Source organism: Tamandua tetradactyla, chromosome 8 (assembly GCF_023851605.1).
Source record: "Tamandua tetradactyla isolate mTamTet1 chromosome 8, mTamTet1.pri, whole genome shotgun sequence".
Classification (NCBI taxonomy): Eukaryota; Metazoa; Chordata; class Mammalia; order Pilosa; family Myrmecophagidae; genus Tamandua; species Tamandua tetradactyla.
In genome coordinates this window covers 17,870,574-17,898,322 of record NC_135334.1, presented here as the reverse complement: position 1 = coordinate 17,898,322, position 27,749 = coordinate 17,870,574, and the positions used below count along the sequence as shown (strand labels likewise).

Below are 27,749 nucleotides of genomic sequence, written 5' to 3'. Positions count from 1 at the left end.
CTTATGTAATCTTTATCGCAGCCTTGAGCTAAATAATGTAATGATCCCATTTTAAAAGTAGCAGAATGAGGTATGTGTGGAGGGGTTATGTTATGTCCATTTATTATATCTAGTGAGTGGTGGAGCACAAGAACTCTGGCAGTCTGATTTCATGTTCTAAACCATGTTTTGGGCCTAGCTTTAAAAATTCATTGTCTTTCAGGTAATAAATGGTGGTAGTTTATTTAAGGAAATGGGAGCACTGGAAAGGAAGATCCTTTGTGATGGATAGGTATTCTTGTCTGTATTTTTAAGATGAAGAAACCAAGGCATTAAGTAACCTTATTTTTCCCAACGTTCAGTTTTTCCCTCCAAGTTTAGTGATCGGGGATCTGACATTAAGCATTGCTTTTTAGCCAAGGACAATTTAAATACTACTCAATATATTTCAAAATAAAGAGTAATACTTAGAAAAATCGAAAGTATGAGTAGATTCCTGGTGTTCTGATTCAGAGACTCTTAAATAATGCTATTTTCCTTTTGTTTAGATTGATTTGCCTTGGGAAATTTCAATAGTAGACTGTAATACCCAGAGTTAGAATGGGTTGTAGCCCTAGTGATCATTCAGCTGTTTAGGGCTTCACACACTGAGCATTGAGAGAACTAGGTCTCCATTAGCAAAGGAAAACAGAACTGAAGCATTTAGCCAGCTACTTACTCAAACATATTATTCAGGTGAGTGTGTAGTTATAGTCTCTCTTTGCCTTGCTTTGTTCTTAGAAGCCTTTCCTAGGTGTATTCTTGCTTGTCTGATCTAAAGAATTCATGAGCCATGAAATAGACAAATAAATTGCTCTCAGACTCTCAATATGACATTCAAGTAGGCTTTCATTTCTGCAAGGCAGACAGCATTCTGGGAATTGTAGTTCAAAAAAAATTAGTCAAAGCCTTACCTTTAAGCCAAGGAAAATCTTTCTTCTTGCTTTTATAAGCAATAATTTTAAAAGCTGCCTGACAAATCGCTTGAGCCTTGCCTTTGTGTTTTGATGTTACTAGAACCTCCTCAAAGCAATTACTCTTGTATCTCACTATAGTCAAGCCATAGTTCAATGTATATGGATTGGAGAAAGCCTTTTACTTAATGGAAATTGGAGCAGCATTGACCGGAGTGAATGAATCAAGTGTGGAGAGAGTATCTTCATGTGATAATCCTTAAACCCACTCCAGAACTAGCCTTTTTTATGACACTTGGTGCTCATGAAGAAAGAGATCAATGTAATCCCTAGAGCATTAGAAATACCCTCTTCAGTCTTGGAGCCTTCTGAAAGCTTATATTAAAAAAAAAAAATCAAAGTGCAGCACTCCAGTACCTAGTATATGTATTTAATAAGGTCTTGTTTACAGGAATACTTAAATATAATTAGCTACCATTTGTAGAATTATTTGCTTTATTGTATGATCTCATTTATCCCTATAAGAGCCTCTTACATAGGAATAGGAATAACTGCCCCATTTTGCAGATAAGGTAGCAAGGCTCAGAGATTTAAGAGCACAGACTTACTAAGTGAATTCTTGAATAACTTCAAAGTCTGGGCTTCTAATTATAAGTCTCTCTATAACTGATGAAGGACTAATGTGATTACAGGATTCAACTTTACTATCTAGTAAAAATTAAAAGTGACAGTTTCAAGATGGGCTGAACTGAGGCCAAAACAAATATCCATGTAAAAATTATAAGTTGTGATCAACTAATAAAAAAATTTTAAAGGGTTCTGTGTACTTGGAAGAAACAGATGTTAATTATATTTTACTGTGGGCAGCAGGGTCATAGTGGCCTGCTGCCCAAATTTTAGCATGCCTTCTGCCCAAGAATAGCATACTTTTTAGCATCTCTTTTGGGAAACAGAAATGTTTTCATTGATGGAAATACTTCACCTGGAAACTATTACCTCCAAAAAAGACCCCATATTCTGTCTAATAAACTGTTTCGTGGCAGAAATTTCAGAAAGGAAGATAGGCACAATGAGGAATTACTAATTAGGCTGAATATTCAGAATTGTGACCAATAATTTTCTGCACTTTTATCATGTGGTGGTGTATAATTTTCTCTCAAATGCTTTTGTACTTATTATTCCTGATTAATGCTATAAGAACTGGGTGAAGTATTGAATGATAACTTCTCTGGTTTAAGGAACTGTACTGGACAACCAAAACAGTGGATAAAGATAGACTCAGTAAAGACCAACTTGGGATTTTCATTTTTGCCCAAATTGCCCCAGGCTGTTTGTGATCTGTTTCTCACAAGTGTTATATTTTATCATCATCATCATCATTATTATTATTACTATTTTGCAGTGGTTGGGAGTGGGAAAAAAAAAAAACATTTGAGGCTAGTTCTAATATCCTAGGATGATTAGGAACTTTCTGGGAGTTTCCAGGAGTCAGCTTCCATTCATTTTGGTTTCTAGTAACTGTCATTCACGTTGATTTCTATTGTCTTTACTGGATACCATTTCAGCTTAAGGCCACTGGTTGATCAACATCTTTAAGCACATTATATTGTATTCTTTGTTCTAGGAGTTTCCCACAATATTTTTGGGATAGGTACTAGCATTTCTCTTATTATTTCTGATCACCTGGGAATAGTTATATCAGAGAAGTGATCTTTTGTCACAGGTATTAGTCATTTTTGTTTTATGTTCATTCATTTACTCCACAACCTAAGCTTCAGTTAAACCCTAACATATCCACTGAGCAGGCATGGTGCCATCGGAACAATGAGCAGTCATAGAAGGAGGTAGAGAGTGAGTGTGGGCATGAATTGTGTCTGTTAAAGGCAGAGTCCCCACCAGAAATGCGGAAGCCACAGGGACTTCTGGTTTTTTTGCCCCTGGAGATGACCTCTAGTCCCTTTTTAGCATTTTTCATAACCTGGGTGCATTATTGTGTTAAAATAAGTAAATAAATAATGAGTGGGATGGGCGGGCCATGGTGGCTCAGCAGGTAAGAGTGCTTGCCTGCCATGCCCGAGGACCCGGGTTCAATTCCCGGTGCCTGCCCGTGTATTAAAAATAAATAAATAAAATAATAATAAGTGGGAGGCCCTGCCAAATATGATTTAAATTTATAAAACCTATAATCCTGTGATTCTGTCAAGAGAACTTAGAAGATTGTGACCGAGTTAGTAGAAGGATAGTTTAATACATGCTTCATTTATTTCCATTCCCTTACAAGTTTGAAAAATGTAGAAAACTTTGATTTCTCCCATTGCTTTTCCCATGACATCCAATTGCATTTCCAATGCTGTTACTACCTGCCATTTAACATCTGAGAGACTCTATTTAAATAAAGTGTAAATAACTGTAAATTTTATAAATCTGGGGCTCTGCCTCCTTACCATTATTTATGGAGTATGAAAGGAACCCCAAGCCTTCTGTGGAAAACATCTGGCATTAGCATTGTAAAGTCTCACCGAATGGAAGGAAGTATTTTTCTAAACACTGTGCCACACAGCATTTTCCTTGTGAAGATGCAGCCTTTGTTTCACATGGTATATTCTTAATGGAAGTGAGGTACTAGAATTTTACATCGCAATTGCTAACATGCCCTCTTTAGATAATTTATTTTCATTTAACTCACAGATTGTCCTTGAATCAGTACTGCTACTATAAGAAGTCGTAACAAATATCTGGTTGTTTTGCATCTACAGATCTGTTGTTGGAGAAAAAGAAAGGGCTCTGGTTGAATTACCCAAATTATGTAATTGCTGGGAATAAAATTCGCTAGCCACAATCCAGTCCCTTCTCTTCAGTGTGCTTTTCTGTTTCCTTTCTGTTTGTTAAACAACCTTTTGTATTAAAATGTTTATTTCTTTTTTAGCAAAATAAATTGCCTGTGTTAAATGAAATTTTCTGGCTCGTAAATAACATCCGTGAAACATTTCAGTGTATTTGTAGAACCATTTTATTTCATACTTGCAAAAGTGATTTTTTAATCTTTGGATTTATTTCATTTTTTTTACTTAAAAGTCATTGATAAGATTTAGATGCATATAGAATTCAAAAATCCTTAGAAACAATTGTCAATTTTATAGTTCCTTAAAGAAGCTTTAAAAACTTTATACTTAGCAAAAAACTGAATTTGCTGTTCATATGCATAAAAGATTTAATGGCATATAAATTGGGAGTAATAGTTCTGTTTGAAAGTATTAAATTAAACCTAAATCAATAATAACATGTGCAGTTTCAATTTAACTACATACTTAAAATAAAGTGGCAAATAAGTAACAGCTAAATGATTAATAGCAATGCTTTTATTCACCTCCTCAACAGGCAAAATGGCCAGTTATTGAATATTTTATTGTGAGTGCGAAGGATGTTAATTGTACTAGAAACGTGCTCTAATTTTAGTAATTTTTTGATTGAGTACTATACTGAGTATGAGGCTCTTCATCAAATGGAGATTTGATTTTATTTTGTTTGAGGTTATCACAGTAAGTACTCAAATATGGTCCATTAAAGCCTGCAAATATGGCATATGCATATGAGCCTGCCCCCCCCCATTCCCTCTCTTCATCCATTTCTAACCTGAGCATCTGAAGAGGGGACGTGGCATCTGTTGTCTGAACAGTCACAAAAGAGTTCTGTAGTCATTGTCTGTGTAACCTTTCTCTCAAATGGGAAGGAAAAGAGGTGCGTGTTTTGTGTGCAGATTATTGCTGAGGAAGAGGCACTTCACACTCATTGTGTTCCAGTGCGGTGACCTGGACCGCAAAACACAATTGAGCTTCTTAGCACAGGAGCTCAGAACAGTGGGCTTCTTTAGTGTCATGTTCTTTTTCAACCATTCGATTTATTTCTGTGAAGTACTCCAGCTTTCCATGCTCATGATTTTGCAAAAACATAACCACCTATTTGTTTCAACCTATGTTTCCATCTAGAAAGGGGAGAGTGGGGATGTGGTAAGGTAGTCATTGCTACTCAGCAGGTGTAAATAGTGCCAGGTAATTCAAGCTCTTCTAAGAGCCACACTTGCAGACCCCAACCTTGAATATATGCATTCTTAGAGTTTCTCTTCAAACGACCTGCTCAAAGGCATTTTTCTCAGCTAAAGTAGTTCATTTTGTCTGGTTTGCTTGAAAACTCCCTATTTTCTAAGTTCCACTTAAAGCATCAGTTTTTTCTGCAGTGTGTGATATTGTAACTACTGCCATTTAAGAATGAAAATTTGATGAGGCCAGAAATTCTGTCTTACCAAAAGACTAAAATAATTTAATCCTCGCAGTTTTATCTTCCTCCGCCTTTTTCAGCAGTTAAGATATTTCATCATGCAAAATGCTGACATTTCTTAATCACATTTCCTAAACTATAGCTCAAACAGATTCTCCACGGTGAGTAAGTCTCTTTGTGGTAAAAAAAAAAAAAAAAAATTTAAGATGGGTGTTAATGCTTTCAGGCCACTAGGGTACCACATAGTCATCACAAGACAACTTTGTGCCCATGGAAATAACTTAAGCCCTGGGGAGAGAAGAATCCCTTGAGCTTCATCAGTAGGAGACAGGATACACAACAACAATTTGATGTCATGGTTACTGAATGTAATGCACAGCAAGTAGTGACCTGTGTCTGAGCTCATCATTGTGTACTTTTATGGCTAGACTATTTTGAATCCTTATTTTGTGCTAGGGACATAGTTCTAAACACTTTATATATATATTAATTCACTTCCTCTTCGCAACAACACTATGAAGTAGGTACTATTATTATGCCCATTTTACTGATGAGGATGTTGAGGCACAGAAGTTATTTTGTCAACACTCACACAGTTAATTGAGTGCAGGCAGACTGATTCTAAGACCTTATCGTCTGACACTCTGCTGTACTGTTCTCAAAATGCCACTATTCAGAGAAGCGAAGCACTACAGAGATGACCTAAGATTGAGGAAGGTCTAGGGTCGTGACTGAAGACTTATGTCATTATTAGCTGATGCTGGTTAAATACGATGACCAGTCCAAGTGTTGCCTGGATCTTAGTATTACTTCAGAGATGAAAGTCAGGGAATCCATTTCCTTCAAGTCATTGAACACTTCTATTAAAAAAAAATAGTGGGCGTTACTCAGTTATGAATTCGTTTTGTGAGTTTATCAGCCCTTAGAACAGCAGGGCTGTTGAATCTGGAAAAAAGATATTAACATATTTTCAGTGCTAAACAAGTCTATGTACTTCTATTTTAAATATCCTAACCTGCTGTATTTCTTTACGGCATTTTATGTACATATACTTGAGTTAATTATTTAGAGTCGATGCATAAAGTCTGTCTTTCTTGCTAGAGGGTAACCTCCATCAGAACTGAGTCAGCTTCTTTTGGTTCCCCACTCTATCTTCAGTGCTCAACATTCTGCCTGAATATAGAGAAGTACTCAGTAAATATTTGTTGACTGGTCAAATGGACTGGGATGCTTACTCACTCACGTAAGGCAGACACCACAAAAACACTTGCTTCCCATACCACCCAGTAGGGATCGTTGCATGATACAGTGCAACCCAACAGACAGGAACCAGTCTCCAGAGCCAGACCTTCAGGGTCCATATCCTTCTTAGCTCCATGGCCTTGGGCAAGTTCCTTAAGCTCTCTAAACCTCAATCTCTCATCTAGTAAATGGGTATAATATTAAGACCTTTCTCCTAGGGTTTTACTACGGACAAAATTGAAGTTTGACTTTCAGGATTCCCTAGCTCAGCTTGCAATTCTGTGTTATAATCCCAGAGCCACCACTCTAGCAGAGCAATGCCTATCAACGTTGACATGTCAACTTTGAAAAGTCTCTATCCCTGCTCCAAAGGATGCCAAATAGAGGACTGCCTGCTCTAAAACTTTCCAAAAAAGACTATAGCTTCTGTAAACGGTCACTGCCCAAAACTCACCACTAAAAATCTTTGCTCTCTAATTCCTCTTGCTAAATTAAATCTAAAGTCTCAAACTTATTTAGTTAAGCCCAAACTTATTCCCGTAGTTTACAAAGCCCTTCAAGAGCTGACCTCTGCCTCATCCAGAGCTCCTGTCAGCCTCCATCTTATCCATAGGTAAGGTGTACTTTGATTTTTTTTTTTTTTTTGGCTTTTAAAAGAACTTTTCGTTTTCAAACTTTTAAGTTAATTGTGCAATATAGAAAACTGAAAAGCACAAGAAGAAAACAACAACAACAACAAAACCCCACAAAAGTCATCCAGAATCACAAGCAGTTTACAGTTTGACGTATCCTTCTAGGTCCTTTATGTGTATATACACAACTGAGCACACATTTTTATGTGGCTGAGATCACACAAGAATCTTTACCAATTCAAAGTCCCAAAGCCATGAGTATTGTGATAGCCAGGAATACATGACACCAACTCAATCAGGAGGAGAAATGTATTCCTGCCTTTTGGGGACAAAAATATCCTAAAAGACTCAAATGGCAACAGAACTCTGGATATTTGCAGTTACAAGTGGTGTATTCCCTTAATGCTCAATTTAAAATGAGATGTAAAACAAGAGCACAGTAAGTGTAATGCGTCTAAAAAATTGATTACCAGATCTATATTGAAATACCAGCAAGAAGGTGTGTTTTCTTTGAATTATTTGGCAGTGTTTTCCTAGGGTACAGTCAAGAGATACATACACAATGGTTACATCAAAATCTCCCCTCCTTTTTACCATGGTTTCCCCCAGCCCCATGAGACTTCCTCAGCAACTCAGCCTCAGATCTCAACTGAGCTTTTGCTTCCTCCAGAACACTTTCCCCAACTTCCCAGGGCAGGACTGGCTGCCCCTCCTGTCCCGGTGGCTCTGTGCTCTGGACACAGCATTCATTACTCTGTATTGTAAATTGCTCATTTCCTTGTCTCTGCTTCCCTTGGGGCTGTGAGTCCACCTCTGGGCTGTCAAATGAGAAAAGTTAAATTCATTTTTTTCTTTCCGTATATTGTGCATATGGGAAAACAGCATCTTTCTTTATTTAAAAAGTATATGTATATGTTTCTTGAACGTGATTGTATAATAATATAGCTTTTGCAGTGTGACTGTGTGATTGTGGAAATCTTGTGTCTGATGCTCCTTTTATCTACCTTATTGACAGATGGATTAAAAATAAATAATAGGGGGAACAAATGTTAAAATAAATTTAGTAGATTGAAATGCTAGTGATCAATGAAAGGGAGGGGTAAGGAATATGGTATGTATGAATTTTTTCTGTTTTCTTTTTATTTATTTTTCTGAATTGTTGCAAATATTCTAAGAAATGATCATGATGATGAATATACAACTATATGATGCTATTGTGAGTTATTGATTATATATCAAGAATGGAATTATCATATGGTAAGAATGTTTGCATTTGTATGTTGTTATGCTTAATAAAATATATATATGTATATATAATATATTTACTTGAAGATAATAATTGAGGTATTCCTTAGTCATTTCCTCCTCCGCCTAAACAACCAGAGTTGAATCTGACGTTTCACTGAGGACAAGGTAAACCCTAAATTCATTCACTAATTTGGTCCAATGCATGAAGCTTTTGCATGTTTAGATTCTAATTGACAACTATTGGGTTTTTTCCCCTTTTATCAATATTTATCTATTTTTATTAAAGATATTATAGATTTACAGAAAGATCTTGCACAAAATACAAAGTGCCCATGTCCATGCCCCCATTTTTAACATTTTTACATATAAAGCAAAACCTAAAGCAAAAAGCTGTGGTTTTGGTGTGGTTCCTCTGTTACAATTGATGAAAATATGATTATATTGTTCTATTGGCTACATATTCTATTGTTGTCTGTTTTGTACATTAGGGTTTCCTGTACTGTATAGTCCTATGGTTGTTTTTTTTTTTTCATTTTTTAATTTGAATTTTAAAAAACACCTAGCTGATACTCCACTTGTGATGATTAGAGTATTTTTAAAAGCTCTACATTTACTGACAACGTGTGTCCACAGCACAGTGCAAGGGGCTAGAGCAGGGGATGGGAGAGGAAGGAGAACCTGCAGTCCCTGCTACCCAGTGAGGAGACAAGATTACCCTAGGGAAAAGACAAATAAGCACACATACAGAGCACTTGGATACACTGTCTCCTTTTGATCTGTAAGCAATCCAGAGAGATAAACAGAACAAACAGATACAATTTATCCCCAGTTACAAATGAGAGAAACGGCCTCAGGTCGTGACAGACCCACAACTTGAGCCCAGATCTGTGCAGTTCCAGGTCCAGATTGTGCCCCTGCACTTCCCAGGTTCAAGGTCCAGTGAACCCTTAGAGCCCTGTGTAGGGCCAGGCCCGGTCCAGAAGTGCTGGGGGCGCCTGTGACAGGACATCACAGCGGAGGCACCTCCTCCCCTGGACCCCAGGCCCTTTACAGGGCACCGGGCATAGCTCAGAGTGGGCACAAATGTGTACCATCTCCAGTTAGGCATTTTCTTGGAGGGTAATACTATTTCCCTGCTCTTGGTGAAAGAAAAAGAAGAACGGTCTATTTTAAGAAGTTTCCCATCTTAAAATGCAAACTAAAGAATTCAGAAAGACAGTTTAGCAAGACATGGAGTTTTGGCTTTTTGCTTTAGGTTTTGCTTTACATCAAATCAAAGAAATTTAGGTCCACATTAAAAAGAGTAAATTAGTATTAGGGGGCCATTAGTTTGTTTACCCAGCATCAAATTATGTCCTCTGTAAACGGGAATATCAAATAGCATAAAAAGCCTGGGTGATTTACATTTTCTTTTTGATTAGGGGATTGCATCTACTGTACTCAAGGAAGGAAAATCTCTCCCATTTAGCTTTTGAAGATCAAAGGGGCTATTAAATATGCCATATTACCAGCATTTTCCTTTCTTTTTTGGATAAGACTAGGGGGTGCTTTGCAAATTGAATTGTCTTGGATAAAAAGGAGGACTTTATTTTGGAGCAGATGCACTGATTATGGACTAGTTCACTTCTCTTAGGCAGAGCCATATGCTTAACCTTTTATTTGAATAGGACTGTTTTAAAGCTTCCCAAACACGGACTTGTCTGGGCTTTCTGAGTGTAGACCTGACAACCAAAAGGGACTTTCCTTGAGCCAGTTTCTGATTCTAAGGCTTGGGCGTATTTCTGCATTACATTTATAAAATCTACAAAGACAAATGAAGTGGAAAATAAGATCACTGAAAAGAAAGATGAAACTTCATAAGTATTAAGTCAGGATAGAACATTACTTTCCCCCTGCAAAAGGATTAGACCAAGGCTAATTATTGCCCAGGCAATAATCTCACCTGTCCCTATTTCCCTTCCTATACAAATAACCAAAGTATGTACATTAACAGTCAAAATGTGACATACAATTTTATCTTCATCAGCTGAAATATTTAATCACTGTTGATGTATAGAAGTTAATGGCATTTCGTGAACCACAGTGATTCACTGGTTTAATATAGAAAAAAATTTTTGAAATGTTGTCTGGCATTTAGAAATGAATACCCACCCCATCCCCCACCCCATCCCCGTATTTTATTCCGTATTTCAGCGACTGTGGTTAACTGAGACCTCTTTGCACTTATGTGTAGCATGTGGGCCTAATATAAGCCTGGGATGTGTCTTCAACGCATGAATTATGGAAGGAGAATTATAGGATCAGGAATGAGATTGATTTCAAATAATATGATTGATCTGCATTTAATAAGTGAATGTGTCCTGACTGAGGACTTGACATTTCTTTTCTGCTTTGAGCAGCCAGCAACTAGTAGAGGACAAATATTCTGACCTCCGGTATGACCCAAACTGGAAGATTAAGAAAGAGAAAGGGCAGTTGTTGACTGTGGAAGCGTTGCCAGAGTCTGGAGACAGCTCTACAGAAAATCTGACTTTGGATCCACTCTACCCTTCCAAGGAGGCTTCACTGGAGCTCTCAGGAGAAAAAGGGGACCAGAAAAAGAGCCCAGTGAGTGCAGCCTCCTTACTCGGTAGTGAGTTTTTAAGCCCAAACTATGAGCATGGCACCCTTCGCAGCCAGCCGTTTTCCGAGCTGAGTGACAGTGATGTGGAGAAGTCAAGCAGCCTCTCTCAGTACTTGAAGAGTTCAAGTTCACATAATGAGGTTTTCCTGCCGGGATCACGTGGCCCTCGGCGAAGGAAGTCCAAGCAATATTTTGTGGAAAAAAACAAGCTGACTTTGGGATTGCCCACTCCTAAAGCTGACTCTTATCTGCAACTTCACAATAAGAAAACGGGGGAGACTCGCCTAGAACAGGTACGTAGAGGCCACATAACAATCTGAAGCCCTACACTGGAAATTGCTTTTATTTGATTTAGCTGGATGTCACTTCCTTAGGGACAGTGATGGCCTGGGAGTCACCTGGCTGTGTAAGACAATGCTTCCATGCTATGTGCTGTCTCTCGTTGTCAGATAAGTGGAATGAGTCCACAAATTGTTATGAACAACATAAAAACAACCCATGATTTACACTGCTGTAATTCAACTACTATATTTAAAATTTCTCCATTTGAGGGATTTTTTAAAGGTATGTCTCACAATAGATAAAACATCCCTGTTTTTGTTTTGTTTTCACTGGATCTCAGCTTTTTATAACATTCTAACGTGCTGGAGGTGACATGACATGCATCAATAGCAGCAACTCACAGAAATTATTCTTGACTCAGATTCTGTATAAATATATATTGGATTGGAGTAGGAACAACGTGATGCATTTTTTTAAGTTCTCCAGACAATTCTATTACCCTTCCAACCCCCTAGTGATAGTCATGACACTGCCCTTTATTGTCCTAATCAAATGATGTGATATGATTAAACCTTAGTCTAGCTATTAAAGTGAAATAATAATAAATGCCCTCCCTTCCTTATTCAGTCATTTTGGAGGTCAGTTCTGTCCCGTATAATGGACTCAAAACCTTGTTGGAGCCAGTGAGCTTAGTTCTGTTTCTGGGCTTACATAAAAGTCATACCAGCCCAATTTGTAGTGGGTACATCCATGGGCACCTGATAAGAGTGAATGGATTTGTAAAAGCCATCACCTTTATTGGAAGATCCAAATTGGCATTTCTGAAAATGTTCTAACATGTTCTAACCTCTAAGCATTTTCTGATGGAACAAGATAGATAAAATGGATAAATACTTGTGATTTCCTTGAGTCAGAAACTCTCTGTATAAAGTCTTAAAGGACTATGTCATATCTTTACCTATGTAAATAAAAATGAAGGAATGTTTGTAGTATATTTAGCTGAATGATCAGGACAAATTACTGAATTCAAGCAGAGTTTTCAAAGTTATGGATCCAATTTCTGATGTTAGTGTACAATTTTCTTAAATTTTTTATTTTTACTTTCAAACTTACAGGACAGTTATGAAATTTTTACAAACCCCATAAGGAACTCCAACATACCTCTGTACCCCACCTCATATCCAGATCTACTAATTTTAGCAATTTGCCTCATTTATATCTTTCTTTTTCTTTTTCTCTCTCTCCTTCCTTTCTTCCTTGCTTCTTTTCTTTGTTTCTTTCCTTCTTTCTATCCATTTTCTGAATACTTGAGTGTAGATTGCATAAATGTGCTCTTTAAATACTTATATCCTAAACGAGGATATTCACTTATGTAACTACCTGAGTGCAGTTACCAACTTCAAGAAAATGAACCAATTATTCTTATTGTTTCATAAAACGTGTATCATTTTGAATTTTGTTTGATTGCTCATGTAAAGGTATAGATACATTCAGTGGCCCAATATCTGTGAAAATGTTTATAGCTAGACATTTCTACCAGACTAGAATGATATTTTTCATTATTTTTAGTGTTCTTAGAAGAAGCCATTCCAGAAGGAGAGGCAGACAGTGGGGCCAAAGTAAATAGTTGCATTTCCAATATAAAAAGGGGAAAGAGTTTGCTAATTTATTATAAATCCTTTAATTGCTGATTTCTTAATTGCTAGTTTTTCTTGGTAGTTATAATTTAATTTTACTAAATAATATTAAAGTGAGTTGATCATCATTGATTCCAAAGCATGTTTTAATTTTAGTTGTGCCACGGAGGCAATTTTAAGGCATTTTAGGTTGGTGCAATCTTGAAGCGCTTGAATTATTCTTTGATGTAACCATTCACCTCCCCCTCCCCAAGTTCAAATGTCTAAGAGCTGATTGCTAATTACCTTGAAAATTATTTCCAATATATATTTCCTTCCTCTTGGTTTTAGTCTATAAAAAAAAATCCCTTAAAAATCAGTTTGACCTGTCAGTGACATATGTTTAACTGTTTTATGGAATATTAATCAGTAGCATAATATATAATGATGTGCTCCTTCTGAGTCATTATTTGTATGTGAAAGGTGTGCAAGCCTTTTTGCCAGTACACGTTATATGCTCCCATATGGGCAGAAACTATGGTCTGTACTGATTTCTGATCTGCACGATTACTAGCCTGACACACTGCTCAGTAAATATATGGGAAGTGTATCTCTTCCATCACCTCCCAACTCTATTCTCTTTAGTATAACTTGAAGTTTATGTGGGGTAAAAGGCAGTTCTAGAGCAGTGGTTTGAAATCTTGCCTGGATATTAGAATCACCTGAGAAACCTATAATAAAATTGATTCTTGGGCTCCACCCGGACCCATTACATCTCTAGGTGAGAGCCTGAGAATCGATCATTTTTAAAGCTCTCCCCGGTGATTCTGATGGGAGGCCGGGCTTGCTAACCACTGTTCCCAGACTAGAGCAGTTGTTCTCAGCCTGGGCTTGAGATTAGAATCACCAGGAGAATCTTTAAAATACTGCTTCCTTGGCCCAAACCCCTGAAGTTTGATTTAATTCATCTAGGGGGCCACTCTAAGCCCGGGAGTTTCCAAAGTTTCCCAGGCGATTCTAAGGTTGAGTCAAGGTTGAGAACCACTGAGCAGCGGCTTTCAAACCTGAGTGTGCCTCGGCATCATCTGGAGGGCTTTGTTCAAACAGGCCGCCTGACCTGACCTCGAGGATTTCTGATTCAGTAGGTGTCAGGTAGGGTCAGAGAATTTGAATTTTCTGCAAGGTTTCTCTAGTGGTTGCTGCTGCTCTCAGGTCCCCACTTGAAGAGTCACTGACCTCTTGCTTCTTAAACTTTATGTGCTTGTGAACCAGCTTGGGGTCTTCGTAAAAGGCAGATTCTGATTCAGGAGGTTGGCGTGGGATCCAAAGTCCATACTGCTGTTGCGGCTCAAAAGTGAGTCCTCGCCCGATGTGCAGAGTCAATCAGCAGACGGCGGGATTTTGAGAAGAGAAGAAGTTTATTTAGCAAGGGCTAGCCTCGCAAAGTCAGGAGACTCTTTCAGTGTTTTATAGCATTCAAACAAAGGCTTCAGATTCTAAGGTGATTTGAGATGAGGAGGTCAGGTAGTGTCATGACTGAGTATGCATAGAGTGATCACACACTAGGCTACTGCTCGTTCAGGTGTGCCAACCGTGACTAGAACTGGCTTGCTTCAGCAAGATGGTTTAGGAATTCGGGATATTGAGTTCTGGGCTGACTCATATTAATCAATAAGGGGCTACATGCCAGGACACTCAACTTTAGGGGGCTATGACCAGTCATGTGGCTGGTCATGAGTTGTCTTGTTATTGTCCAGGTACAGGGTGAACTTTCAAAACAGCATCAGCAAAACAAGGCATCTGGGTTACAGTTCAGTGATTGTGATTTTTGGTATTATATTTAGGCAAAGTTTTCTCCTAGGACAACCTTCTTTTTTAATTGCATGTAACTTGGCAGTGAAAGTCAATCAAGGCTGGTCTAGCTGGAGTTGTTAAAAACAAGAACTTATCTATGTGGTGGTGTGTAGGTGGGGATTTCAGAGATCAGAGAAAAGAGAAATGGAAATGTTTGCAACCTAGTCAAGGAGGGAGCTGCTTCAGAAAGTGGTCAGCAAGGTGGGGGCAGGGTGAAAAATGGGTGAGGGTCCACCACATTGCTAACAAAGCTCCCAGGCGATGCCACTGCTGCTTAAAGAACATAAGGGTTTTGTCAAAGACTTAAAACCGCAAATCTGAAACTCCAAACTGGGTAAGTCAGTTTCAATAGAGCATTGATGCTTTCAGTGGCTGACAGGGTCAGGGTAATTTAGGGTGTGGGATGAGAAGGTGTGGGTGACAGGTTTGGAAGCTGTCATTCTGAATTAAGCAGTATCCATCTGGAAGGTTTTCATATTTAAATATCTGGGTTTCCCTTGTAATTTCTTTGAGAGGGATGACAAATGGCATACAGCTAGGAAAATGGAAAGGTTAAGTGACATCTTTTGCTGAATGAATGAATAAATGTTATTTGTCATTATACAACCAGGTAAACACAGTTTGTTTGTTTGTTTGTTTTTGTAAAACAATGGGACACTGTGGGACACTTCAAGAATTTGCGTGTCATCCTTGCTCAGCGGCCATGCTAATCTTCTCTGTATCATTCCAATTTTGGTATATGTGCTGCTGAAGCGAGCACAACACCACTGTTTATTTATAAACATTGTGTTATAAACCTCAGTGCCCAGCTGAATCAGACTGGGTCATATACAATGTGTTGTATTTTAGAAGGTTTGAAAATAAGTCTAAGACATTTACAGTATCCCAATAAAAATGTCAATAGTGTTTTTTTCCTAATGAAACCGGAAAAGCTGACTGCTAATTCAGTTCATATGAAAAATAAGCAAGTAATAAAGTCAAGAAATCAAAAGTAATGGGAGATTCTAGCCCTACTAGATAATATAGTATGGTATAAAGCCACAGCAATTAAATACCTGGGTAATATTTGAAACATAGACAGAAAAATGGAATAGAATAGGAAATCCAGAAATAGAATCAAATGACCTTTGTTAAGATATGATATGATACTATGATTTCATAAAGGTAGCATCTAAATCAGTGAGAAAATGATGAGTTCAATAAAATAACCATTTGCAAAGATGAAGTTGTCTATATATATATATACATATATATGGTATTATTATATGTATGTATGATATATATACAATAAATAACTGGGTAGCCATTTGAGAAGATAAAGTTGTGTGTGTGTGTGTATATATATATATATATGAAATTGTATGTACATGCATACATATATGCATATATATATGGTATTATACAATAAAATAAATTCCAAATAGGTCAGAGATTTGATTTTTTTTTTTTTTTTTTTTTTTTAAAGGAAAGACAGAGAGAAGGAAGGAAGGAAGGATAGAAGGAAGGAAGGAAGGAAGAAAGGGAAACATCTTTAAACACTTTCTTGTTTTATTGTATTCTGTTTCTCCGTTTTTGTTACATGGGCTGGGGCCGGGAATCGAACCGAGGTCCTCCGACATAGCAGGCAAGCACTTTGCCCGCTGAGCCACCGCGGCCCGCCCTGATTTTTTAACTAAACTATAAAAATCCTAGAAAAAATAGGAGAGTTCTCTTATAACTTTTGAAATTATTCAAAATTCAGAATCTTTAAAAGACTGATAAATTTGACTTACAAATACCAAAAACATCTTCAGAAAAAAAAACATAAGCAAAGTTAAAATACAAAGCACAAACTAGAAAGATTATTTCTAACTGATATCATAGAAAAAGCACTTCTACCTCAATAAAGAACCCCTAAAAATCAATAATTAAAAGACCAAAAACCCACTAGAAAAATGCACAAAACATACAGATAGACAATTCACAGAAAAGTTCATTTATATGCTTCTTGCATATGTAATATATAAATTCCATTTTTTCCCTATTAAAACATCAAATATCCAAAAGTTTTATGAGCCTGTGTGTGGATGTGGAGTAAGTACAATCAAGCTGACGAGAGAATAAACTGGTAAAACCTATATGGGGGACAATTTGTTAACATCTACTAAAATACAAAGATAAACACTGTTTGAACACTACAAATACACATGCGCCTTGGGCGCTATAAATGTAGACACTCCTTGAACAAGTAAAGTATAACGGTTAAGAGGATACGTTCTGGAACCAGTTTGGTTTGGTCTTGACTATTGGCTTGCTGGCTGTCTGACGTTGGACAAGTTATTTAACGTTTCTGTGCCTCAGTTTCATTTGTAAAATGGGGATAATAATAGTGCCTTCCACATAGGGTCATTACAGGGATAAAGAGATGCATTAATGTATGTAGAGCAGTTAGTTCAGTACCAGACACACAGCAAACACTATAGAAGCGTTAGCAGTTATTATTTGTATTTGGCCCAATATATTCCACTCCTAGGAATTTATTCCAGTTATATGTGTGCAGTTATTGGTACAATCTTATTTATTTAAGCCTTATTTGTAATAGTTAGAGATTGGAAACCATGCAAATATCTTTCACTTGCGGAGCAGTGAAATAAACTTGAAGCAGCATTTTTAAAAAATGAGAATATTCCCTATGAACTGTTATGAACAACTTACCAGGATTTATTATGAAGAGAAAAATTCAAAAGTGTAAACAGTATATACAGTGTAAAAAAAAGCAGAGAGGATTATTGTTCAGTGCACATAAAAAACTGGGAGGTTACGTAGCTGATAATGCAGGGGCGTGGAGAAACAACAGGGTGAGAGCATAATTTTTTACTTATACCATTACGTATCTTTTTTTTGAATCATATCTATGTATTGCTTTTAAAAAAAAAAAATGAAATTGAAAAATAGCAACAAAAAAAGAGAGAACATTTACAACCATGGAAATTTTGTAATAGCCCTTCCAGCACCACCTCTCACCCAGGTTGCTCAAGGGCCACCGAAATTGCATTTTTTGCTTGTAGATTTTATATTCAACTGCTCCGCAGTCTTTTTTGCCATTCATAACAGATCTGTGATTTTATATTAAAATGGTCTAGAAATACCACCTTTGAATGCATGTTAGAATCTTGGTCACATGATGTGGGAAGCTAGAACTGATGTAAAAAACAGCACACACTAGAGGGCACCTGAGTATCACAGTCAGCAAATAACTTTGCTGGTAAATATTCAGAGTGCTTACCTTTATTCCTCGTTTGTTCCAATTTTGTAGATAAAGTTTTTGTATCTCTGATGCTCATTAGGATTTAAGTCTGTTTATGATCGACCACTAAAGGAGATGGTGTCTTGAAAAATAAATTACCTTTGTGTTTTGCTTCTAACGTGACTTGGATGATGGATGCAGGTGAAATTTAGCATGGGTTCAGAAAAGAGTTACAAATGTATAAATACATGTTATTCTGCTCTTTCCTTGTAATTTCTTAGAAAGAAATTACAGATGTTTTGCAAACGTGAATATAAAAAGATTATTCAATCACCTGTAGTCTTCAAGATAATATAAAGCTCCAAATAGAATCCACTATTCATTTGAATAATACGTTTGTGGCTGTTGCTGAGACAGCATATCAGCAAATAAATATTTATTGAGCATCAACTGTGTGCTATAAATCCTCTTCTCAGTGCCAGCGGTGTGACAGGAAACAAGACAGGCAGAGTCTCTGTCTTTAAGGAGCTTAAATTTCCAGGCATGTGACACAGACAAAAAGCATGCGACATAATAATTTCACTTACTGATAAACTTATTCAGTAAGTTGTGTGTGTGGCGGGGGGTAAATGTAAGTGGGGTGGTTAGCTAGGTGCTAGGAAAGGTCTCTCTGAGGAGATCTCATTCTATTTGAGATGATGAGGGAGAGGAAACTGTGCAAGTTTTGGCGAAAGGGCTTTGGTTGTCTCAGCCTTGGTGACAGATTTCTTGCATGGGGGAACACAAAACAAAACCCTGGTTTGTGAATCAGACGTTCATGAATTGAATCCTGGTGCTTCAACGTACCAGCACTTACTAGATTTTTGAGCAACTGCCTCTTAAAACCTCACCTTCCTCATCTATTATATGGGGCTAGTTTCTTTCTGCCTTGGAGTACTATTGGAATTTATATAAAGCTCCTGAAATGTGGTAGAGGCTCAGTAAAGGGAACCTATTGTTACCACTCAGTATTTCTTAAACCACAGGAAAAGAAAGAAATGGCCCAGCGAATAGGCCCTTCTAATCAGCTTTATTTCAGGCAACCGTGCTTCAGAATGAAAGGGATATGACTTCAGGTTCAATAAGGAGAAAGAGTGATCAAATGGATCACATCTGTATGCCTTAGGGGCCCATTCTATGGTGTGACTCACAAGAGAGGGTCTACAAAGGGGTCTGCCTAGGTGCACCTCCCATTTGACGTGCTGACTCCCCAGTCAGTCTAACGCTGTCCAGTGGATTGTCACAACCCTATAATCTTGTATCCAGCTCCTTGGCAGTGTTTCTTCAACAGTTGCATTTGCACACAGAAATGGATCAAGTATTTATCCTTGGCACCAAGGCTCTTATGAAGAACTTTGAATCATATAGCTGATACTTTGGTCTAGAAGAACAGTTTCTTGTCACTTCTATTTCAACACTTCCCTTCCACAATTTTAGCCTTCCCACCATCTTCACAGCGGTCTTAGATACAAATCTGACCATATCAATATGCTGCTTAATGTGGTTCCCTGTTACCTTCAAAATAAAATTAAAACTCTCAAAGTGATGCACAAGGCCTTTCCTGGCCTGCTTCCTGCCTGCCCCTTTCTTTAGCTTCATCCAGTATCACATCCCAGTTTGCATCCTAGGCTCCATACTCTGGAAACTCACAGTGCTCAGAACGTAGCCTTCCTTTTTGACATCTGTTCATCCTGATTAATTGTCATTGCCTGTTACGTTGGCTTGGAAAAAGCTTAGCCTCCATTTGGTGTTCAGCTCAAATGCTTCTGCCTTCATGAAGACCTTCTCCATCTCACTCCTCCCCTCATACCTCAGCATCTCCCATCCAACCCATTACACTACAGTGCACTTCAGGGATCTCTGTATCTGTTCATGAGCTCAGTCAGGACAGGGTCCGATTCATCCCTGAATTCCCAGAGCTTGAAATACAGCAAGCTCTATATAAATATTGGGTAGAGAAATGGAATGCTTCAAGAATTTTCTTTGGTCAAGAATTTCATTGTTTTCAAAGTAAAAAAAAAAACACACTTGTGCTGCTAACTTTAATAACTAGAATTTAAAGTCAAAAGATTTGATTTGAGCACCATTATAATTTGAGACATTATTACCTTTAATAAGTCACCAAAAAAAATGCCAAACTCTATTTTTCCTCCGTAAAATGAGGTAACATGCATGTTTGCCTTCCACCCCAGACACAGGATAATTGAATTGATCAAATGGGGTGCTGTATGTGGAAGTTGTTAATAACCGTATAGCCCTATATAAATGTAAGCTACATTTATTATCTAACTTTTGAATTGAGTTTATAGTGCCCTACTGGATATGATTAATATGTAAGTGATTTCGAATTTACTGAATCTTTTTTGCATTCATTTATATTGTGATCACTCTTTCTAATCATATTTTGTTAGAAACATAAAATTCCTTTCTATAGAATTCTTCCAGTTTGGTGGTAACTTTTTGAGTCCCACCTCTTGTGGTTTACTTGTAAAAAGTATTCTTTTTCAGAGTTAGACATTCATTGAGTATGTGTTCATTGATCAACTGATAGATTTTTAAAGTTTACTCTGTGCGACCACAAGAGCACTTACTTATGACAGCATAATTTAAATTGAACTGCATTTTCTTTCAATCAAGACATTTCTTAAGGCATCTTTCTTGCATGCACTATTCAGCACTTAGTTGCTTAACTACAAATTTGTATAATCTGTAGAGTGACACTTCATTAACTCGACATTATTGAGGAGAGATCCACGAGAAGAAAACTTTACACATTACTAAAGCATACTCTTTTGAAAACCAGAAATTTAACAGAATTTATTATATTTAAGGATACCTTTCTGAAACACACTTAGTGGACCTAATAATTCTGAGCCTTTTTACATAGGGCATACTGATGAAGATTGACTTACAGCAGTGTTCTGTAGGAGCATCAGAAGCTCTGGAGATGCAAATGATTTTTTGCCTTTTGATTAAATGACCCAACTGCTTCTGAGCCTGTGGTCAGCTAAGGCTGCTGTCAGTGTATCTGATCTTAAGGAACTGATTGCCTGGTGGGAAGCAGGCATAAAACAGTCGATCCCCAGTGGACACCTCAGGTTCCAAAGAACTTCAAAGATAAAGAGCCTAAGTCCGTCCAGGGGAGTCAGAAAAGGCTTTACAGGAGAGGCAATCATTGAAGTGATTTTTCAAAGAGATGGCAAAGTTAAATGTTCTAAAAAATGATCATGGTGATGAGTATGCTACTATGCGATGATACTGTGAACCGTTGATTGTACACAATACATGGAATGCTTGTATGTTAAGAATGTTCATGTTTGTATGCTGTTACAAAATAAATTGAATTAAAAAAAAAAAGAAGGCAAAGTTAACAGGTGGAGGTGGACTGCAAAGGTATTGAAGGCAAAGGGAGTCCATGCAATGGGATAAAGGTATGAGAGAATCATATTTAAGTAGAACTGTGGGATGGTAGGAACTCTTGTGCTCATAGTCAGGAACTGGTAATTAGTTGCTCAGTTAGTCCAATCAGTTGATTAAAGCCAATATTTTAAAAAATTATAATTATGTACCTTAAATATTTTATTTCTACTTAAAACATATGGAGATGAATTAATTAATCATTTACTGTGGGATCAAGACCTTTTCTGTTGGTGTGGATTCTACTAGAGTTCCCCACTGTCTTTCTGGCTTCAGCATGAGAGCATCTGAATTTCCAATTTTGATTTCTTGAAAGAAAATTTGTGCGAACTTAAAAAACCTTTAGAAGCAATCTAAAAACATAATCCTTCTGAATTTTTGTGAATGTTTTCCCTAATCTTCTGCAATGTTTTTCTCCCACATGTTATTTTGTCATTTGCTCTTACTGAGTCATTCTAAATCATTTAACTTAGTTTACATGAAAAAATAACATTTCTTTTTCTATTCATGCTCATATTTCTCCAGATTACCTAATCTTTAAATAAATTTCATAATTTCAATAAGAACATTATGAATAAACAGTCATGGGAGCAGGCATAAAATATTCTTAGTAAACATACAATTCAACTAATGAAAACAGAAATGCCAGAGTGTACTGGAGGTAGCCTACCAGGCATAAGCATTCCTCTGTGGGCATTAGTTAAGACATCTTAAAGAAGGAATGGGACACATCACTTAACTATGAGTTAGTTAAATAGAATTTAGATGCAGAAGCCGTGTGTGACCAAATTGTGAGGATGGGACTGTGGGTTTTCAGGCCAGAGAAGTTGGCAGGTGCCTTCCATGTGTGTCACTTTTTTTCTTAAACTTTTTATTTTGAAATAATTTCAAACTTACAGGACAGTTGCAAAAATAACATAAAATCCATACAGAGAACTCCAACATATCCCCAATATACTCAAATCCTACAGTTTTAACATTTTGCCACATTTATTGCATCCTTATATCTGCCTATCCATCCGCCTGTCTATCAGTCTATCCAGTTATCTATCAATTTTCTAAACATTTGAGAGTAGGTTGTTTCATGCTCCTTGAACATATGATTCTTCCATGTACATTTGCTATAAACAGGGCTATTCACTAATGTAACCACCTTAAGCAAAGTTATCAAGTTCAAAATCTTTAAGATTGATGTAAAGTTTACATTTTGTATAATTTGTTTCTTATATCCTTTGGGGCCTTTTCTCCTCCATTATTAGATCCAGTCCAGGGTCATGTATTGCATTTAATACTCATTGTCTCTTTAATTGCTGCATGTCATTTTAAAGCAGTGGTTCTCAGTATCAGCATCACCTAGAACTTGTTAGAAATTCAAAGTTGGGTCCCCACCCCAGGCTTAACTAAATCAGAAACTTTGAGGTGAGGCTCAGAAAATGGTATTTTAACAAGCCTTCCAAGTGATTCTGATGCATGCTCAAGTTTTAGAACCACTGTTCTAAATAGATGGACCTTTCCTTTAATTGATATGGAATCTTTGAAGGTTTTAGCAGCAGAGTAATTTGAGTGCAATATTTAAGCTTTGCAGCAATTGATTATTTTCTCTCTCCTAGAAACATCTAGAAGTCACTTACATATTCTTTGTTGTGCTATGGAAGGTTCAGGTTGCCAGATAAACAGCCTTCATATAGGTTCCCTGAGGTATTCCTATAAAAATCTGTTTCATATTTTTGAAAATGGAGAATTACTTCATTTTTCAACATATATTTATTTGTTAAGAGCCTGTTGTGTGTCAGACATTACCCTGTGTGCTTGGTATACATCACTGAACAAAACAAACAAAAATCCCAGCTCTCACAGGACTTTGCCTTCTTTTAAGAGGAGATGAACAATAAACAAAAGGGATATACTAAATAGTGCCTTAGTAGGTGGTAATGGCTTTGGAGAGAGATAAAGCAGAGGAGAAGGCTAGGGAGGGCTGGAGCAAGGAGCAATGACAATTTTAAATAGGAACAAGAGCAAATCTCCCTGAGAAGGACATGAAGGTGGTGAAAGAGCAGTCATGCAAATACTTGGTAACAGCAAAGGCAAAAGCCCAGGGCTGGAGGGCCAGTAGGCCTGGGGCAGTGTGAGCAAAGGGAGAGGCCTGGCAATGAGGTCCTGGGTGCTACCTTAGTGTTTTAACAGGTGACTGCCTGGCTTTGATATAAACCACCTCTAACCAAACAAGTAGAGATTTTATATATGTGTGTATACATATGTGCCTGTGTGTGTTTATTTATATATGTGTGTGTCTACATATTTGTGTATTATACAGTGTGTGTATACATGTGCATGTGTATGTGTGTATATGTGTTTATGTATGTATATGCCTGTGTATGCATATATGTATGTGTGTACATATGCATCTGTCTGAATATGCATGTTATACAGTGTGTCTACGTATGCATGTATTATATGTGTGTATGCATGTGTGTATATATGTTTGTGTGTTTGTATATGTGTATGTGTGTGTATGTATGGGTGTGTATGGATTCTGATGCATAGTGGAAACTGTGAAGCTCAGTGAAACTGCAGGTTCATCTTTTCATTCAGTAGCATATATCAAGCACCTGTAGCCACCACACCACCCATATGAGTAGTGTCCCTGCACAGACCCCCTTTTTCCTGCCTCCTTGGGACTTCATGGGACTAGAGAGGAAAACAAACAATTACCAGGATGTTTCTTGTTACAAAAGGTAAAGTGAAAAGCACTAAGACAGTTTGCTCAGGTGCATCTGTGGGAACCTACTCTGGCTGTCAGGGGAAGCATCCAGAAGGGAACTGTATTTCAGCCAAGGCTGGAAGAGTGAGTGGAATTGGCAGATGAAGCAGGATGAGGGAGCATTTCCAGGCAAAGAATGGCCCATACATGGGCCCAGACATAATGGCACGTGAGGCCCATCAAGCAGAGCCAAAAAAGCACAGAGTGTAGTCAAGGGCCAAAGAAGTAGACCTCAGGGCCTGCAAAGTGAAGGACAGTGGAAAAGCACTGAAGGGTTTCTGAGTAGGTGACTGACATGATTATTTTTATTTGGGGGGGGGGGGGGTTGGGGGGGTTGCATGGTCCAGGAATCTAACCCTGGTGCCCCGCATGGAAGGCGGGCATTCTAACCACTGACCCACCCGTGCACCCTGGGGGGGGGGGGGGGTGCTTTTAAAAGTTCAAGTACCTTCTACTGAAAAGGAATGTAAAAATAAAACATCTAGATGTTTATTACCATGAAAAACGTATTAAGCACATATGAGCCAAATATCAATGGTGGTGTTCTATAGGAAAGGAGGAAAATGGCCCAATTGCAGAGCCAAAACATTTCATGTGTATTGTCTCTAAGTATTTGAATAATTAAGGCAAACCCAGATAATTAAAACAGCTGTGCTGAGTGCCAGTGCCCCAGCCCCACACTAGGGGATGTTTGTATGACCTTTTTTGCTGACCATGTCTGAACGCATGACAGTGCCCATGCCAGCAGACTTAAACTAACGCAGAGCAACGTGTGTTAGAGAAGGGACAAAGTCGTCAAGACTGCACATCACCCACTGGGCAAGTTAACAACGAATGCTGGCTGAATCCAGTGAGTATGCCCAGAAGAGAGGGATTAAATAATAGATATGTTGGAATGATAGTTAGCAAATGCTACATTAAAAACCCAGAAACCCTGGCCTATTTGATTTGGATATGCTGTATTTTTCAGTGGCCTCAAGGAAGGGCAATAACAAAGAGACGAATAAATTAATCCAGGGCCTCCCATAACACCTCTGAATATAAAGAAAAGAAGAGGCAAAACCCTCAGGAAGGGCAAAAATTATGGGCAATATGCTCTTTAAACATGTTCCAATGTGTGTCTATGCACATAAAGCTTTTGGTAAAGCATCAACTTTGTGTGTGTTGGCTGTCTGAATTTCTACGAACCTGATGAGTTTCTTTGAGAGAGAAGTAGCAGCCCAATCCAGCTCAGCTGTACTCAATCTGAGTTGCTTCCCTACCTACAAACCCCCACTTCAAAGCAAGGAACATAATGTACAATTTTTTAATGGCTCTAGACCCAGGCACTCAGACCCTCCGCTCTGTGCCTTACCTCCGTGTAAACACCTAATCAAGATTGCCCTGCGCTTCAACAATAGCAGCCAAATGCAATTCGAGAACCACAAGCCTTTGAAGTCCTCCCTGCAAAGGCCGGTTTTCTAGTCTGGGATAATGACATGCTATGATTGCTGTCTTTGTTGTATCTTTTCAGTAGAGAAGCAATTATAGGCCCCAATTTAACAGAATAGACATTACACAGCTTATGATGCTCAAAATGCAATTTCATTTGATCATTTTCTCAATTTGATTGGTATTAATAGAATGGTTCACAAAAAAAAAAAAGGAAAAAATAAAAGAAAAAGAAAAGAAAGCTGGCAGAGGTTGTGTCCCCTTCCACTTTCAAAGAGATAATGTAGAAGTATGTTTTACTTGCCCAGAGACTCTCCATGGGGTGATTCAGCTGCCAAATTCCACCAAGACAGGCTATGGATGGCAAAAGCACATATGTCCTGCTTTCACCAGGAAAGGAAACACAGGATAGTGTATTTCTAATTTATAAACTTTTTACCAGAGTTATATGAGAATCCATTGTGGTCCATTGAACAATTAATACCATGAGTGAAACACTGAATTAACTAAACCGAATCCCCTTTATCTCCTTAAACTTTTATAAAAGTCATGAATCAGACATCCTAGTGGCCGCAACCTCTCTTTCATGTAGCCTCTTGGGACAGCTCATCAGAACCAACCCCTCTTTGTCTGAAGAAGGACTACTTTCTCCCTGCTTAGACAGCCTCAGTAGACTTTTACTCTCTTGGCCTTGCATTTCTCCTCTAGGACGAGTTGATATTTCTTCCATATGAGTTGCATTTCTTTTTTTTTTAACTTTTTTTTTTTTTTTTACATGGGCAGGCACCAGGAACCGAACCCGGGTCCTCGGGCATGGCAGGCAAGCACTCTTACCTGCTGAGCCACCGTGGCCCGCCCTGCATTTCTTTTTAACATTGCAGTAATACAGGGTTGAAACCTTTGCAATAATGATGATACTTTTATAGTCATCTAATGCTTCCTGAATCAGCACTGTGCCAGGAATTGGAAGATGGAAATATGAGAAATGGTTCTTGCCCTTAAGCCGCAGCATGTATTGCTCCAAACTTTACATTTTGACATCAGTTAAACTGTGCCATAAGCGTTCCATTTGCACAGTTGGTTATCATTCAGAACCTGTTAGTTACTTTCTCTTGTAGTCAGCACAATTCCTTGATCAAATGATCAATACCTTGATCAATTCCAAGGTACAGTTTGTTCCTTGTACCAGAAGTGAAAATTCAAGCCCAAAAATGTTTTCTTCATATTGTTTCCCCATTTTCAGATCAACCTTTAAGTATTTCAACTTCCACACCATTTGTTAATCTTACTAGTATATAAAAATGATCACAAAAATTTTGATAATCAGGCATTCAGGTAGATATGAGATTACACCTGAAAAAAAGAAACACAGTGTCTCTTTCATACCATTGAAGCCATGTTGAGTGGGAAGAGATGAGACCATCTTTATTGTCTAATATTTAACTATTAATATTTAACAAACAGTTCTGCTTTTCTATATAGAATACAAAGGCTATATAAATTTGAAGTGAAAGCAAGCAGCAGAGGCAGAATTTGGACACAGCCATGACACATTCTAAATGCCCTATTCTTTCCAGTGTCACAGCTTGCTGCTTCTCGCACTACACAGCCCACAAGAGGAAAGTTAGCAAAACAAATGTAAAGTCCTGAATCAAAATTTTTAAAACAACAGCTTACGTTTAGAAAGGGAGGGAATTAGCCCTTACAGGTGATAGCCAGGATGCACTCCGGGGAGGCCAGCCCAGGTAATGTGTCTTGAGATGGTTCCTCTAAAAAAGAGAAGGCTTAGGAGAGACATCTTAGTCGGCTTCTGGTCATTTAGGGCTGTGGATTGGAAGCGGGTTGGGTGTATTCCATGTTGTTCCAGAGCGCAGATGGATGGAAGTTACAGGAAGACTTATTTCTGCTTGGGTAAAGAAGAGCCTTCTAACATTGCTCAGTGATGGACCGATATGTTTACCATCCATGAAACAGGGATTGCAAAGCATGACATTTTACTTTATGGGATGATTGAAAGGACCAGGAGCCCCATGGAAAGGGAATATTCACAAGACACCTTATTCTTTTTCTTCCCTTCTATTCACAGATCTTTAAATACTAAGACTGGGAAACGGGCAACTTCTACATGGCAGAGGGGCATGTATTTGGGCAGTGAGTGGAGGACATTGGCT

The 27,749-nt window shown here is 37.9% G+C and overlaps 1 protein-coding gene and 1 non-coding gene across 10 annotated transcripts in view; one reads left to right on the top strand and one right to left on the bottom strand.

Annotated features, from left to right (window-relative positions):
• Positions 1-27,749, top strand: part of JHY (junctional cadherin complex regulator) — an 89,694-nt gene that overhangs the window by 6,384 nt on the left and 55,561 nt on the right. For all 9 annotated transcript variants that reach the window (XR_013156504.1, XM_077112633.1, XM_077112631.1 and 6 more), the window contains exon 3: positions 10,729-11,245. Coding sequence is in view for 8 of the 9 variants with exons in the window: in XM_077112633.1 (XP_076968748.1) it covers positions 10,729-11,245 (517 nt within the window). In the remaining variant the exon portion in view is untranslated. The remainder of the gene's footprint in view (positions 1-10,728; positions 11,246-27,749) is intronic.
• On the bottom strand, positions 15,358-15,464 carry LOC143645346 (U6 spliceosomal RNA). Its single transcript, XR_013157068.1, has one exon. It is a non-coding gene; the product is annotated as a U6 spliceosomal RNA (small nuclear RNA).